Source organism: Xiphophorus hellerii, chromosome 20 (genome assembly GCF_003331165.1).
Source record: "Xiphophorus hellerii strain 12219 chromosome 20, Xiphophorus_hellerii-4.1, whole genome shotgun sequence".
NCBI lineage: Eukaryota > Metazoa > Chordata > Actinopteri > Cyprinodontiformes > Poeciliidae > Xiphophorus > Xiphophorus hellerii.
Window position 1 is genome coordinate 23,435,971 of NC_045691.1, and position 15,637 is coordinate 23,451,607.

General features: G+C 35.9%; 1 protein-coding gene across 4 annotated transcripts in view; it reads left to right on the forward strand.

Annotated features, from left to right (window-relative positions):
• Positions 1-14,196, forward strand: part of chchd6b (coiled-coil-helix-coiled-coil-helix domain containing 6b) — a 58,112-nt gene extending 43,916 nt beyond the window's left edge. For all 4 annotated transcript variants that reach the window (XM_032550386.1, XM_032550387.1, XM_032550389.1 and 1 more), the window contains one exon: positions 13,899-14,196. In XM_032550386.1, coding sequence (XP_032406277.1) covers positions 13,899-13,922 — 24 coding nt within the window. In that variant the 3' untranslated portion in view covers positions 13,923-14,196. The remainder of the gene's footprint in view (positions 1-13,898) is intronic.
• The last annotated feature ends 1,441 nt before the right edge of the window (positions 14,197-15,637 follow it).

Genomic DNA, 15,637 nt, shown 5'->3' on the forward strand with positions numbered 1-15,637 from the left:
AACAGAAAAGTTAGAGAGAGCGAGAGAGAGATCTTATGTTTTTTGAACAATAACGATCTGTGTGGCTAAGAGATGAGCGTGTTTTCTGGTAACAAAGTGCCACGAAGTAAACATTTGATTTTTACTTTTGCAAAATTTACCAACTGTAAATTTCCTGTGTTTAAGCAAATAAGCAGTATTTCAAAAGAGCGTATGTAAAATAAGCAATATTACTTTTATTAATTTGTGTTAATAGATGAGCATTTTTTCTGGTAACGAATTGCCACAAAGTAAAAATCTGATTTTTACTTTTGTGTTGAATGTCTGTCTTTATAATACATTTACCACCAATGACAAACATTTTCAATATTCTGCAAAATTAAAAAAATGCACAATCCTTGCTAAATACATAGTGATATTTCGAAAGAGCAGAAAGTTAGCCAAAATACTTGCATCAATAATACAACTCTATGCACACTGCATATATGCATATATATACAGTATATATATATATATATATATATATATACACAGTACAGACCAAAAGTTTGGACACACCTTTCTAATTCAATGGGTTTTCTTTATTTTCATGACTATTTATAAGGCAAGAAATCCCACTTATTAACCTAACAGGGCACACCTATGAAGTGAAAACCATTTCAGGTGACTACCTCTTGAAGCTCATCAAGAAAATGCAGAGTGTGTGCAAAGCAGTAATCACAGCAAAAGGTTGCTACTTTGAAGAAACTAGAATATAAGGGGTATTTTCGGTTCTTTTACACTTTTTTGTTTAGTGCATATTTCCACATGTGTTATTCATAGTTTTGATGCCTTCAGTGTGAATCTACAATGTCAATAGTCATGAAAATAAAGGAAACTCGTTGAATTAAAAGGTGTGTCCAAACTTTTGGTCTGTACTGTATATATATATATATATATATATATATATATATATATATATATATATATATATATATATACAAAGTCATATACTTTATATTGTTGTAGTTCAAATGTTGCACCCCATACATATATACACTCGTGTTTATTACAGGTTTTGCTCAGACCACACACATTTTTATAGGTGTAAGTGCAACTACAAACTCTTTATGTCCCCATTAAAATTTGATTGGGAGTATTTTATGTTGCTATTTGCCTGTGCTTATAGAGGCTTGCAAATGTTCAAATCCTTCACTTTTATGTGAAAAAGTTACTTAATTACTTTTAATTCATACATTATAATATAATACTCAATGTACATGTTGTGTATGTGTCCATGTAAACACTGACTTGAATTATGTGAATTAGGGATGGGTAAGTATTGTTTGTTATTGGAGGTGAGTATCATAATAAATGTTATTTATTGTGATAATTCTAAATTTCAACGTTTGCACACTTCCAAAACTGAGCAATTGTTTAGGATTGCTACCTTAACTAAACAGTTTCAAGTGTTGATGTCATAAATATTGATGTATTTTAAAATGTGGTTGAGTAAGAAATTGTTCATTGTTTAGCAGTTTAGCACCACTTCCTGTAACTTGTCTACTGGAGCAGACTATTTGGTAATGTTCAGGTTTTATTTTTAGAGCACTCACTGTTGATTGTAGGGCTCTTACTGCATGTAGTAGTCGACATTTAGCCAAAAGAGCTGTGATGCATTTTTGAATTTAAGTTTTTGTTCTTTTCATTATCGCAGTAAAATCAAAAAACATAAAATTTTTGGTTCATATAATGTGAAAGTGTGATTTACTACACAACTGTTATCCAAAATAGCCTTTGGCCTCTTGTCCCACTCCACAATGTTTTAAGACTGCTGTGGAGGCCATGTACATTGCTGTCCGACTTCATACCATCAGCAGAGGCTAACAATTGCAAAGAAAAACACTTCTATGGCACCACCCCTCTCACAGTACTTGACCTATCTGAACCTGTGGGACTCCTGCCAGATGTATTTGTTTTTGTGCTTGCCCCTGAGAGATCAAGTGAAGTGCCACTCAGTTTCAGGCTTGATTACAGAGGTTTGCTGAGCATAGTAACAGCATTTGTGGGTGATATACACAAATATGGTGATGTTTTTAGACCTAAATAAAATGTTGTTCCACTTTCCACTTTGGCTTTTAACTGAAGTATCTATTTGAAATCAGCAACAGTCTAAATATTTTTGCTGTCCAGTAAATCACAACTATCTAAAACAGTCCTGTCGAAATCTCTAAAGTCCTTGTTTTTTTTGTGTTTTTTTTAAATCTAATCTGAATGCACAAAATGTTAACTAGTTGCTTCGGTGTAGATGTTGTCACTGAGGTAGGAGAATTCCAAGTTAGCTGCTTTCAGTATCAAAGAGGTGCTTACAAATGAAGTCAGAGGGAGCACAAAAGGTGTAATATGTTAGCTTAAAGGAAGCTACTTTCTGCAAAGGCAAGGTGCCTGTAGTAGTGTCAGGCTGCAAGAGAGATATATTTATACCTTTTTCATAAAGACTTAAGGAAAACGTAGTTGCTGGATTGAGCTATAAAATGTTATGTGCCTGGAAAATACATAATGCTCTCCCTTCCCTCCCATCCTTTAATGACCACTCAAAGCAGGAAGGCAAGAACACATTTTCACAATGCTGCGCTCATCATGGTTCTTGAACCAAAATTGTAACTGAATAACATTGGGAAACCTCAGATCAAAGCAAAACCCCAAAAAATGGAAATCATATGCAAAATACTTATCAATTCATTTCAATTTAAAATTGACCTTTAACCGGAGCCTTCTTTTATAAAAGTGCTGCAGCTTTGAAAGAAAGCAACAATATCAAGCAGGTTTATAGTTCAAGAAAAGCAACTCTATTAAGTTTAGTTATGCCACTATGATCATTAACGTTGCTATTGTGGTCTTCATTCTTAGTGAAGCGTCTTTGATCAAATCTCTTTTTTAGATACTGTCAGAGGTTTTGTTTCTGATAGCAAATAATTTAAAGAAATGCTGCTAGTGTCTGTTCAAGCAGCTAGTGTCTGTGGGCGGTGGGGAAAGGAACACACTGGTTTGGACTGCGTGGGTTTGTGGATAGATCCTGCTGTGTTTGAGCTGCATTTCTCTCTTTTTTTCCTCTTATTCTCACCTCCATTAGTTGTGCCATGTGGTGCGAGTGTTTGTGTGTGTCAGTATATGTGCATCGTGAGTATTTGTGAAGTACCATTCTGCCTACTTTCAAACGTTTCAGTTGACATTTTCTATAGCAGCCACATTTAACTCGAATTAACTTTTTTTTTTTTGTTCAACAACTGTGTTGCTAGTAGCATCTTAAGTAGGTCTCAAGTGACATTGCATCTCTAACTAAAGGTTTAGTCCATTTACTGCCGAAAACCACTTAAGAGTGTAAGTACTTGAAAACATATTTTTCCTCCACAACAAATTACAGCCAAATCTGTTTAAACCTGTTAATGTTTTCTCCAGGTAAAAAAAAACGAGATCACTAATTAGAGATGTAGAAATTATGGCAATTCTTTTGGAAAAGGAAAAAATGAGGAATGAGTCTTTGTAGCTGGGATGAAAGCTGAGGAATGGATGGAGCCTGATGAAAGGAAGGAAAACTAAAGGGAGGGAAGCTCTTGGAAGCTTTTAAATGTGAACATTGATGGAAAACTGTAAGAGGAAAATAGAGAATAGTTGGACGATATGAGGGAATATGCACATGATAAATAGAAAGATATTCTGCTACTGGGAGGAATGGGTTATGGTAGAACGGTTTGTGCTTTATAAATGGATTTCTCCCCAGAAATTACTATTTAAAGAAGCAAAGTAAGTTATATATCTGTTTTAAAATGAGGAATGATGAATTAAATAGTTTTTTTTTAAATGGTGAAACATCAGTTAGCAGAAATTCAAAGTTTATTTAGTTTTCCTGACAATTTTTAATAACAAAAGCTTCTCAAAGAGAAATAAGAAGCTGTCATTTTTGGTGTCTCATACAACTCAGTGGCAGAGCAGGTTCACCATGAGCTGAGGCCTCGGTCCTGTACGCAGCGGTCCTGGGTTTGATTCCCGACCCTGGGCAATTTACTGCATGTCTTCCCATTCTTTCTCTACCCTACTTTCTACTTCAGCTAATGATGAATAAAGGTCACTAATGCCAAAGATCCTTTTAAAAATATATATATATTAATAATAATCATAGTAAAAAAATTGGTAAATTTTTCTGTATTCTGTACCCTTTTGCATGTACTCTACCTAAGTACATGCTTTGCTGCATCACTCATAAATGGTAGGGATGAGTGTTAAACGTCAGGCTCATATGTGATAAAAGATTAGACTTTTTTTTTTAATTATTATTTTTGTCCAAACTAATAAAAATCTATATTTTTGTTGAGGCGTAAATGTGGGACAACAACAAAAAAAGATCTCCTAGCAGTTATACAATTACTATTTAAAAATTTTAAGACACCACAATAAATATTCAGTTCTTTGAAGTAATTTTAAAGGCACAACAAAATATGCATTTTCTAGCTGGAAAGGAAGCCAAGACACCTTATCCCTTAGTAGCAATTGTTTGGCCCTTTGGCTAAAACAGCTTCACTACTCTTCCTATAGCCATCCATCAGCCTCTGACAACGGTCGAAGCAGCCAAACGTTGAAAAGCAACGTTTGGCTGCTTCTCACTTTCAGCTGTTAGATGTTTGATGGGTTTCTTGCATGTACAGTCCACTTTATGTCACCCACAGCATATCAGTGAGATCAAGATCTAGCCTTTAGGGTAAACCTTCTTCAACATCCTGAATAATGACTTTCTAACCATGTCAACCTGATGTGATACAGTTGTGTGTAATCCAAGCCTGCTGGAATAAATATAGTTATGTCCTAAGCTATTCTTTACCAAAAGGAGGTTTTATTTATTTATTTATGTACTTATTTTGTTTAGTAATTTTAAAAGATTTTTTTTTTTAATTTAAGTGAACTTTTCTTATCCATGTGTCCTAATGCGTTAGAAAAACACACAGACTCTCATAGTGTGTCCTAACTTCTTCACATCACAGTAGGTTAATTGACACTCTTGGAATAAAAAGGGAAAAAGGAGCAATTTTCCTTTCTCTTGCCAGTGTTTACTTGTTTTCATTTCTGTCAACATGATAATAAAGTGAAACAAAATAAAAATTTCTACTTATCCATTTTTGGACACCCAAAAAGCATTTCTCATTATTCTTTAATATTTGAAACCACTTGTTTATTTATTTTTCAATACTTGTTTCAGATGAGAACATCCAATTACCAAAACATTCATGGATCTGTCTGATTCACAAATAATTTAGTTTGACACTGTGTGAAGAAAGCAATTTTGTTGATATGTTGTCAATTTCTATTTATTAAAGCACAATTTTTAGGAAAATAAATTATGTGAACATTTTTAATTTCTCTTTGTAATTGATTATCATTTCAATAAATATGAGGAAACAAAGTGTAATTTTGCATTCGTAATTTTTTTTTACCATATAAAAGAAAAACAACTCATATTTCAATTTAATATTTTGTACTTTCAAGTAAAACTTAAGTAAGCAATTGTTTTCCTTTTTTTCTTTTGTAGTTTCTGAAGAGAAAATTCAATCAATGAGGCCTTCTTAGTCCCAGAGCAACTAAAGTGCATATAAAAGGGAAATGATAAAAAAGAAAGTAGTTTTCAGAGCAATAAAGAGTTAAAGGCTGAGAACAAAAATTGTTTATAAGTTGCATAAAAGAAGAAAGGAAATAAAATAAATATGTGGTTGTGTAAAGCTATCAATAGTAGCAGGTGGTGAGCCCCACTGTGAGCTTTGGACTGCCTGCTTTCTCTGATCCGATAAAACAGCCACTCTATTTATTCAGCAGCCTTCTCCTCCACACACAGACTACATTGTGTGGACTATAATATTCCTATTAATATTTTTATAATACTAGCATGCTTCCCTTCACTCATTATGGCTCCCCATTGATTATTACAAAAACATTTTCACACCCCTCTGCGTGTTATTTTAATAAACTTATGCTCATTTGCTCGCTCACACATTTCTGTCTCTTTATGAGTCGCTCTTTACTTCCAACCGTTCCTCCTCTGCTTCATATCCATCATCTCCAAGGCGACCACCGCATGATGGCACAGGCCTCATAAAGATTAGCTGTTCTCTCTCATGTCCCTTCGTTCTGCCTCCCAACAGTCGTTCAGTCCGTTGAATTCTCACACCGCTCCATCAGCATCTAGCCATATACCTGATCCCTTCTGCTCCTGTTTACTGATCGAGATCTCCAACATGTGAGGAATTCCTTCCTGCCAACCTTTGGCTGGTATCTCTTACTTCGTTTGCTTAGGGGGAATGTGTTCAGGTAAACTTGGACAAATGAGAATTGCTGTGTTCTTTTACTCTGCTATTAAAACTGTCATCTCTAGCAGTAACAATAATGGACAACAAAGAAACTTGGATAATTACATGTTCTGCATTAAATTAATGTTCACTTGACTGCTTTTTAATGATGAATTCCAATATTGTGATTATTATTTGCTTTAGATGAAATGAGTGGATTGTACAAAAGCAGAACACTCTGGCTTACACTGTTGAGGGCTTTTTTTGTCCTACCACGTTGACATCAATTGCAAGGCTGTGAAATATTTGAAACATAAAATAAACTGTGGCTCATAGTTGTGCAAATTGGCTGGATTTTGCCCTATGCACACTAACATGCCATTCTCTGAGGAATACCTACAAACTCATTTGTGTAAATGTTGTTTTAATTCGGTAACTAAATCTGACAAAATAAAGAGAAGTATTAATTAAAATAAATACATGTGAGGAAAAAAGGAATTAAATTGAAAGTGATCGGTTTAATGCATCTTAAACTCGATTTTTTTTATTTTATTTTAGATTTTTTAGTATTTACTCCTTCAATCTCTAGTCAGGGTCGATCAGTGGGTTTAGACAATGCCACATTTCATAACTGCTACATTCTCGTACTGCTCTCTCTACTCTTGAATTATTTCCTGTTATTTCAGCTTTTACCTTTACGCTGTCTAAGTTCTTTTCCTCTAGATTGAAACAACAGCTGGACTGATGTTATTTTTAGGTGTTGCACCTTCCTGGAAGTCTGTATCAGCTGAGCTACTGCTGAAAAATGTCTTAATGTTCTTTTTCTAAAGACAATACATTTGGCCCCACCTCTTTAATGTGTCTTTCTCAGTTGCCTGAGCTTCTCCTAGGACTAACTGTATGAGCTTTCATTTATCCTATAGACTTTAAAAGTTGTTCTTCTGCCATTAGTTCTCTGTTTTCTCTTAACATAGAAAAAAACACATCTGTGTTTCTTTTGGATATGTGTATATATATTTTGTCTTCTCAAAGCCCAGTCAGTTGTGGCAGATGACTGCTCACATTGAGCCAGGTTCTGCTGGAGGATTTTTATGTTTTTAGTTAAAGGGGAGTTTTGTTTTACGGTGTCACCACATGGATGCTCAGTGTGCGGGTTTCCTGCCACAATAACAGATCATTGTAATCAACCATCCAGCATGTTCGTCAAGGAGGAGTGAATTCTGCAAGTCAGTGACTCGATGCAGTCAGCTGGACTTCCTTAGATAACCAGCGTTTCAACCAATTTGAACAATAAACTAATCTTAAATTCTGTGATGATGACTAGGATCTGTTTGGAATGTATGTAATTGACTGAATCTGTCTAAACGACTCAATCGAATTTACTTTTTTTGGCTTGATCTTGAGATGATATTTTCTGTGAATTTGCACCAAATGAATACATCTGAACTGACTTGTATAGAGCTAAATTGAATTGAATTGAATTGTTTTTATAAAGCATTTACAACCCTTTCCACTCTTGGTTATGATCAGTCCCAGCACCTGTCTCTGTCCCTCCTGAGAGGAGCTAAGAGCTGAGTGCTGTTAGCACTGAGTAGAGAAGACATTTATTGATTCTTTGCTGGTCTATTATTTCTATTTTTCGCAGGAAAAAAGTGAGTGACACCAGTGTGTTTGTGAAACAGAGCTTCTTTATATTTGCAGCAGATATTTGTGTGTGAATGTCTCTGCCGTGTTTGCAGACCGTTAGCTTATGTCTGTGGAACTGCAAACACTCCCAGCATGTCCATGCTGCAGACTGTGGCTTTCATGCTGCTGACGGTTAGATCTGATCTGCGGCCTACAAACACAACATCTATCTCCAATACCACATCCAGCTACACTTCAAACTGCTTGCTAATTGGATGGAAGCTGTCAGGTTAGAGAAAACACATTTCTCTGTGTTAGTATGCGTTTTTGGACACATTTTTTGGGATATAAATGTATGTTCTTTATAACGTTTTTAGCTTTTTTTAACTCAATGTGATCAAAATATTTTTCACGTCATGTAAATGACTTAATTAAGCAAAATAAATAATCAGCATGGATAGAGATTCTAAAATCTCTATCTATAAAGGCTAATGTTAGCTTTTATGTTAACACCATAAAAGCTAACATTATTCCAAATATTGATCGTATCATTGTAAAACATTGCAAAAAGATTTCTTATATCTGCACCTGTTCACTTATGACTTCCATTCCGGTATCTGCTGAATTCAAACACAAGCTCACACAGTTATCCTAATGATTTAGTGATGAGGAGAACCCTACTGCAATGTGAATGAAAGGTGGAGGGAATGCCATGCAGCATGAAAGTTGTGATTAAAATTCAGGGACTTTATAACAATGATCGTTTTGCAAACTCTTCCCTAGTAAAAACATGTTTTCTTCTCGTTAATTGATATCTGAAAACACCGTTTATTATTACATTTGTTGTTTACATCATTTTTCATTTTCTGAGTGCTATAAATGGAAATATGTTTTAATTTTGGATAATGTTATTTTATAGAACAAAACAAATAAATTCCTTCTACTCAAACACCTACACACTACTTGCTAAATCAGAGAAACTTACATTTAGTTTCAAGAACTACCAACTTCAGCAAAAATAAGACATAAGTACCCGATAAACTTAATAGTTGTTATCAAATGCCTATTGAGCGTTGTGTTATCCGTATTTATTATGTTTGGGAAAAATATGAGTCTAACAAACATCAGTTTCTACTTTTATTTAATGATGTGGGAGAAGGTTCAAGATATTGTTTCTTTTTGCCTTTCATTCTTTCTTGGCTTTATCATTTATGCATTATGGGTTCTGATTTCTTTTCAAAGAAATGTTTTAGTCAGCATAAATGGCTTGAAGAAATTTTCAATAACCCTGCATGTCGTTTCAGCTGCGAATTTTTGAGTGTTGGAGCAGGGATGTCACATATTGATTATTTGACTTGTAACATTTTTTTTTCAAAGACTCCAGTTAATCATGTGCAGAGAAAACTAGTTCCTCTCCTTCATCAACTAAAATGCTTCAATTTTGACACCATCATTCTTATTGATGAGTGTTATAGCAGCGTACATCACAGGCTGTGGTTCTTTCTGTGAGCTTTCTACATACAGCGACATCAGGACAGAAATAACAGTGGCAAATAGTGTCCGACATTCACTGCAAGCATCAGTGTAAAGCATCAAACCTCTTAGGTTATGAGAGAAAACACCGAAGGATTAGACAAGATTCTAAGAGATTTCACTTTATACAGTGGGTTTAAGTTTTTTTAAAGTACTGCGTTTATAAAATACCTATTTGATCATTCAGACTGTCTAATTGTAGCTTGGTGGCATCTAAGAGGTGCCATTTTAGCTTGAAAACTATTTTTAAGTTCATGTTACCTAAATAAGAATGAATGGTGGTGCTCACATCCAATGTTTTTCACGACCCGTAAATGGTTCCAAACAGTTTAATTTGTTTTGATTTTTAGTGATACGTGCCAGCACGTTGTAGTGAGGCAGTGATACATTTCTCTGCTCCATATAGTCACTAAAGCATGTTCTCTGGCCTCTCATTAAAAGCACTCTAAGCTGTACGATTGGTATGACAGAAACTTTCAGCAGTTTTGAAATAGTCACTTTTTAAAACTTTTTGAATGCCTTGATATTTGTAACGAACCCATGCTTAAGGCCTATATATCCTCTGCATTGTCTTCCCTCTGTCAGGACTGCAAGAACAAAGTTTTTTTCTTGCCAGGACATTTCATACCTCATAGGAACTCAAGTGCAGAACTCCTCTGCATATGTCTCTCCCACTGCAGCACATTTACTTTATATTTTCGGGACACAGAACAAGAAAAACGTTCTGCCCAGAATATGCATTAACAATGAGCTGCAAAAACTCCCAAATCAGAGCACCCCTGGGAAAGAGAAGAAAGTTCCCTATTCTTGTCTTGCAGAGCATGTATTGTCACTTAATAAGGACCCAAGAAGTAACATTCTGATTTGGACAACAACGAGATGTGTTCAAGATTTGAATAGTCTAAGATATTCCTGTAGTGCAATTTTATTAAAATGCTAATGCAGTAACTTGGTGTACCTAAGCAGCAGCTGAAATTCAGCTCAGACTTTGAGGTGAAATGTTCGTCTTCCCCCAGCACTTAAGGTGTTGTGCACAAAAAAGCTTCCCCTGTCCATATATTATCCAAGTTTGGATGGCAACAGTCCAAATTTGGACCTGGGGCACCAAATTGAGTTGTCTGCACTGTGGGGGGTGCCAGGGGTCAATTTGAAATTCAGGTGCTACTTCATACACTATGCATTAGGCATAATATGTGAAAGTGCTGCAATATTCACACACCTGCCACAACCCCCCCGCGCACCCAAACACACACAAGAATAAAAAAAACACACTGTGCTTTTTGTGCATAAACTCTTGCACACATTAGCAGCCACCTTCACACAAAGTGTGGATGTTTATGCACACATGCACATTAATGCTGTCCTCCTTTATGTCTCGGGACGTGAGTGGAGCAGTTAAGCTAAAGCTCCTTGTCACATTTGCCACTCATCTCCAATTCAAAGGCACAGCCTGCGATGCCCTCGGATGCACTTGGCAAGTGAACAGCTAACCTACCCGCCAGCGTATCTGCCTGCCTGCCAGCCGGGCTCAGAGGCAGCTAGCATGCCAACTAGCCCACCCAGCAGCCACAAGCTAATGCTTCACTAACCCCGTGTTGCCCTGTGTCTCTTCCTCCGACTGGGTGTTTGTTCATGTATTGACACATGGGGAGTTTAGTTGCACTGTGTTGCATAGTAAAAAGCCAGTCTGTAAGTGTTGCTCTTCATCTACATGCAAACACTTAATATTCCTGTGTCATTTTAAAAAGCTGGTATGTCACAGGGAAGTGGCCACAATTCTGCTTAACTCTCTTCATTTAGTCTGTTCAGAGTTTTGTTCCAAAATTAAAGTCTCAAGTAATTATTAAAGCATGTGAGTCCCTCATATACACTTAATTGGGCAACTGTTAATTACTTTAGCTCTACACCGTCAACATTATTCTGTGTGTCCATGGATTACTTTGTTGGAATGAGCTACACCATCTGGCATTAAAAGTAAGAATCCAATATTAGCACAACCAAGATGTCTTCTAAGCACAGGGAATTATCTTTTACAACAATGGGTTTCTTTAGGCCTTTGCTCTCACTTTTATTTTAATATATCCATTAATAGACTTATTATGGCTTAAGAATTCCCCAATTTTTCTGTTTCTGAACTATCATTGGTTGAAGTATATAAATAATTCCAGTAAGCCAATTAAAAAGGAAATAAACTCAACAACTGGTTTTTAGATATTTTGACTACTTTTTATCCTTGAAATTAATATATCCATTTGTTTTTTATTTATTTATTTTTAAACACAATCTCAGCACACCTCAAATGATGATTCATAACCTCTGTGAGATCCCAGTCGCAACACTGGGAATCAGTTACTGAGGATTCAAGTGTTTTGTGTTTTAATGGTTGTAATTTTAGGGCAAAGCCTCTATAATGTATATCTACTTACAGTGGGAGTGTAATAATACATTCAGCCCATGAGATAAGGAGATCCATGAAATGTTTATGAGACAAAACAGGAAGAGAGAGTTTTGGGAAAACTAAGAATTCTTTTTTGTTTTGTTTTTATTATTAGAACAAAGGATGAAAGGTCTCCAAACTAAACTGTGAAGAAATCTGTAACCAGTGAAGGATAATTCAGTCCAACTTGGACTCGTCAATATCACTTTTTATGTTTTTTCTAATTCTAAGGTCTTTCCAAAACCAAAAAAAAAAAGAATTTTAAGAAAAGCTCAAACACAGACACAACAGCATGTAAAGCTAATAGCATTCACTCTTATATTCAGGCTTGATAGTAAAGCTAACACTAGAGTTAAACAGCAACCATGGTGCTTTGCGAGAACAAAATGACTGTTTTATAATTTTACTAACTTGCAGTAGTAATATCAGTTTGTTGCCTACAGTGGACCTAGTGCAGATCCTATACCAACAAATTATTAATTGCAAATATTGATATTGACTTAGAAGTCTATAGCCTACATAGAAAGTAAATGAAGATCTGCCTATTAGAGAAATTTGACAGAAAAAGTCATAACAATGAAGATAATATTGAATTAGCCTGATTGTTATTAACCCAGAAAGTCATAGTCTTTGTAATCATTTAGGTTGGACAGGTAATAAAGAATTTGGCATTTTGATCAGTGTTAGGAAAGCACTTAGATTAAGTTGATAAAATCAAGTTATTGGACAAAACAAAGGTCAGTGGATCCATATGTCTAGTTTAAGGTGCCCAACAGGTTTTAAAATCTCTATTAGAATAGATAATTAGTGTAAACGGTGTATTGGAGCAGCCCATTTGAGAATTGTTTGAGTTTCAGAGAAATGTTTGTCTTTTGAGGCACTAATCTTTATGTTGCTATAAATTTGTATCTTAACAGTTCATGTTCACTTTTAGAAAGGTAGTTTTTATCCCCTTTATTATAATCTCAATAAACAACAATCAAAGATTTTGATGAAATCTTTTGTCTGTTTTCCATCTCTGTTAGTGAGACAATGAAGAGTCACTGTTATGAAAGTGAACTTTCTCCAAAGGCTACATTTGCTTCCTTCGATTGTGTTAATGCTGTTGGAGCTGTGCAGCTGTTCACCCCAGAAATAACAGGTCAGGCCAAAATTTATGAAGTGGAAAGCTTTTGTACCAATAAACCACTACAGACATACCCTGCAGCTTGTGAATCACTGAATTAGAACTTAAGTATGTTTTTCCATATCTTCTTAAAGCTGTCTGTTTTTCTAAATGTTGTTTAAAACCAGTTGCTTTAGCTGCAGGCCAGAGACACAAAAGGACACACCTCACAGACTCAATATCATCTGTTCACAAGATTACATACAGTCTGCGAGACGTAACTTTCCATCTTTCTTTCTGTTTAGTTTAATGAAAGCCTCAATAGCCTGATGTTTTAACCTAAACCTATTTTTAAATTGATCACTAAAACCGTTTTTAAAATCTGACATATTTTGTTACTTACCCAAAGTGCAACTCATACTCATTTTATTGTTTTTTATTTTGCCCTCTTTTGTTCATCAAAAATGTATTAAGCTAAATACATCCTTAATTTGAGTTACTAAATACTAAAGCTATGAAATGAAAAGGTTGTGTTAAAGGTTGTAAAAAATTATTATTTTTTTTTAATCCCCTTTACTTACTGTTGGTTTCTTACTCTTTAAAGAAGCTCCTGTCTATTGATCCATGTCTCCAGGGTGGAAAGGATAACCTCCTGCTGTGAAAGAAAGTTCTAACAGTTAGAAATTTAATACAGCGCTTTCTTTTTTCTTTTTTGGCACTGTGCCGTGTGGAGCCTGAGCTTCTGTGTTTATGTGTGAGAGACTGGATTTTTCCTGGTGCATCCTGGTTCCTGTTAGTTTCCCCTTTGCTTCCAGTAATGCAAATTCATACTTTGACAGTTTCTCCTCTTGTTCACCCTCCCCCTTCCTCTTCCCTCTCCTCCTGTTTTTTTTTTGTTTTTTTTCAGAGCTGTGTGACAAATCATGGCTGAGAAATGCAAGAATAGCCGGAACAAGGGGTGCAGTGAAGCAACGAAGAAACAAAAATCATATCAAATCCATACATTTTTTTCTTGTTCAAAATCAACTTTACTTATCTGTTCACACATCTGTTTGGCCACCAATATGTATTAACCACCATTTCTCACATTCCCTTGTTGTTGTTTTTTTCTTTGTTTGTTTTCTTTCTCTGAATCGAATATGTGTTGATTTAATGCCAAGTTGTGCCAGAGCTCGTTCTAAAATAAATTCTCATAATCCGGTGGTGATGAGTTGTGTTTCTTTGTGTCTGCTGTTTGTGTGTGCCCGTGAGCGAGACGTGAGGTGGCGGATGACTGTTTCCTGCCACAGCAGACTAATAATTCTTCCACAAGTGAAAATGGGGTCATGTGTACCCCACTGACAGCTGTAGGGGCCTAGAGGCCTGATTTTGTGCCGTACTTGTGGTTTCATTAAGTGAGAAGAACGGAGAGAAGAGTGAAGGAAATGAGGGATTAATGAAGTGGGGGGCAGGTGAAGAGTGAATTAATGTGTTTGTGTGCCAGTGTGAGACTTCACCTTTCTCTTTAACTGCAATATATTCTCTGCTGCTGTTTTTTACAAATGGAAAATTCATGAAAAACAGCTGCCACACCTGGACCCATCCATCGGACCACCGGACCAAGAGTGACGATTTATCACTCTGGAGAACATGTCGACGCTGCTCTAGAGTCCAGTAGTGGCATGCTTTCTTTCACTCCAGCACTTTGTAATACTCTTGGTGATTTAGGGTTTGGATGCAGCTGATTGGTGATGGAGATACATGCACTTTGAATGAACTGTTCCTGAGCTAATCTGAAGAAAAAAATGTTTTCATCTCACTTCTAGTCTAATAGGACATTAGCATCAGATGTCGGTAACAACCCAAGATACCCATACACACAAGGAAATGACAGCAAATTTTCCCATAAGTTAAATAATTACTACAAACCTGGACTGGCAAAGGGAATAAGTATTGAACGTGCTTACAGACATGTGTTGAATGCTTTGTACAAGTGTGTTTTAGTAACAACATTTTCTCTGATTCCTTTTAATGCACATTGATTTTCAGTTCTCTCCCATCATTTTCAAGGTCAGGTTACTGACCGAGCCTTTCTAGCAGTTTTACTTTTATTCTCCAAAACCAATTAAGAGTTTCCTCATCTGTGTGTTTGGGACATTTATCTTGCTTTTAAATTCACACTAGTTTCTCCTTAAGATCCATTTAAATTAAGTCTTCATTCATCCTTCTTTCAATTCTGATGATCCTACCTGCAAATTTCACTTTTCACATGGGGTTGGGACCAATTCGTCCTCCAAACACGGTATGTTGGTGTTTAAGTTTACAGAGCTGCAATTTGTTAGCCAGGCTTAAAATGTAACACCAAAACTCCCAGCTATCATTAAAGTCCGCTATTTAAGGAAAGCTAAGGCGTCTTATTTAAAAATCTACAGTGACGATTGGAGGAAGAAAGAAGAATCAGACTAAAGATTAGTCAGCATTTACAACACTTGGCTTAATTACTAACAAGAAACCAGTTCACTGGTACCGAAGAAAAATTAGCTAAGGTCCTAGATACTGCGCAGCAGCAGACATGCTGGCAGGATTCCCGCTGAGGAGAGGGGATATCCCAACAGCTGGACTTTTAGGGTCCAGTCAGGGACAAGTTGTACTACACCGGATTGTCTG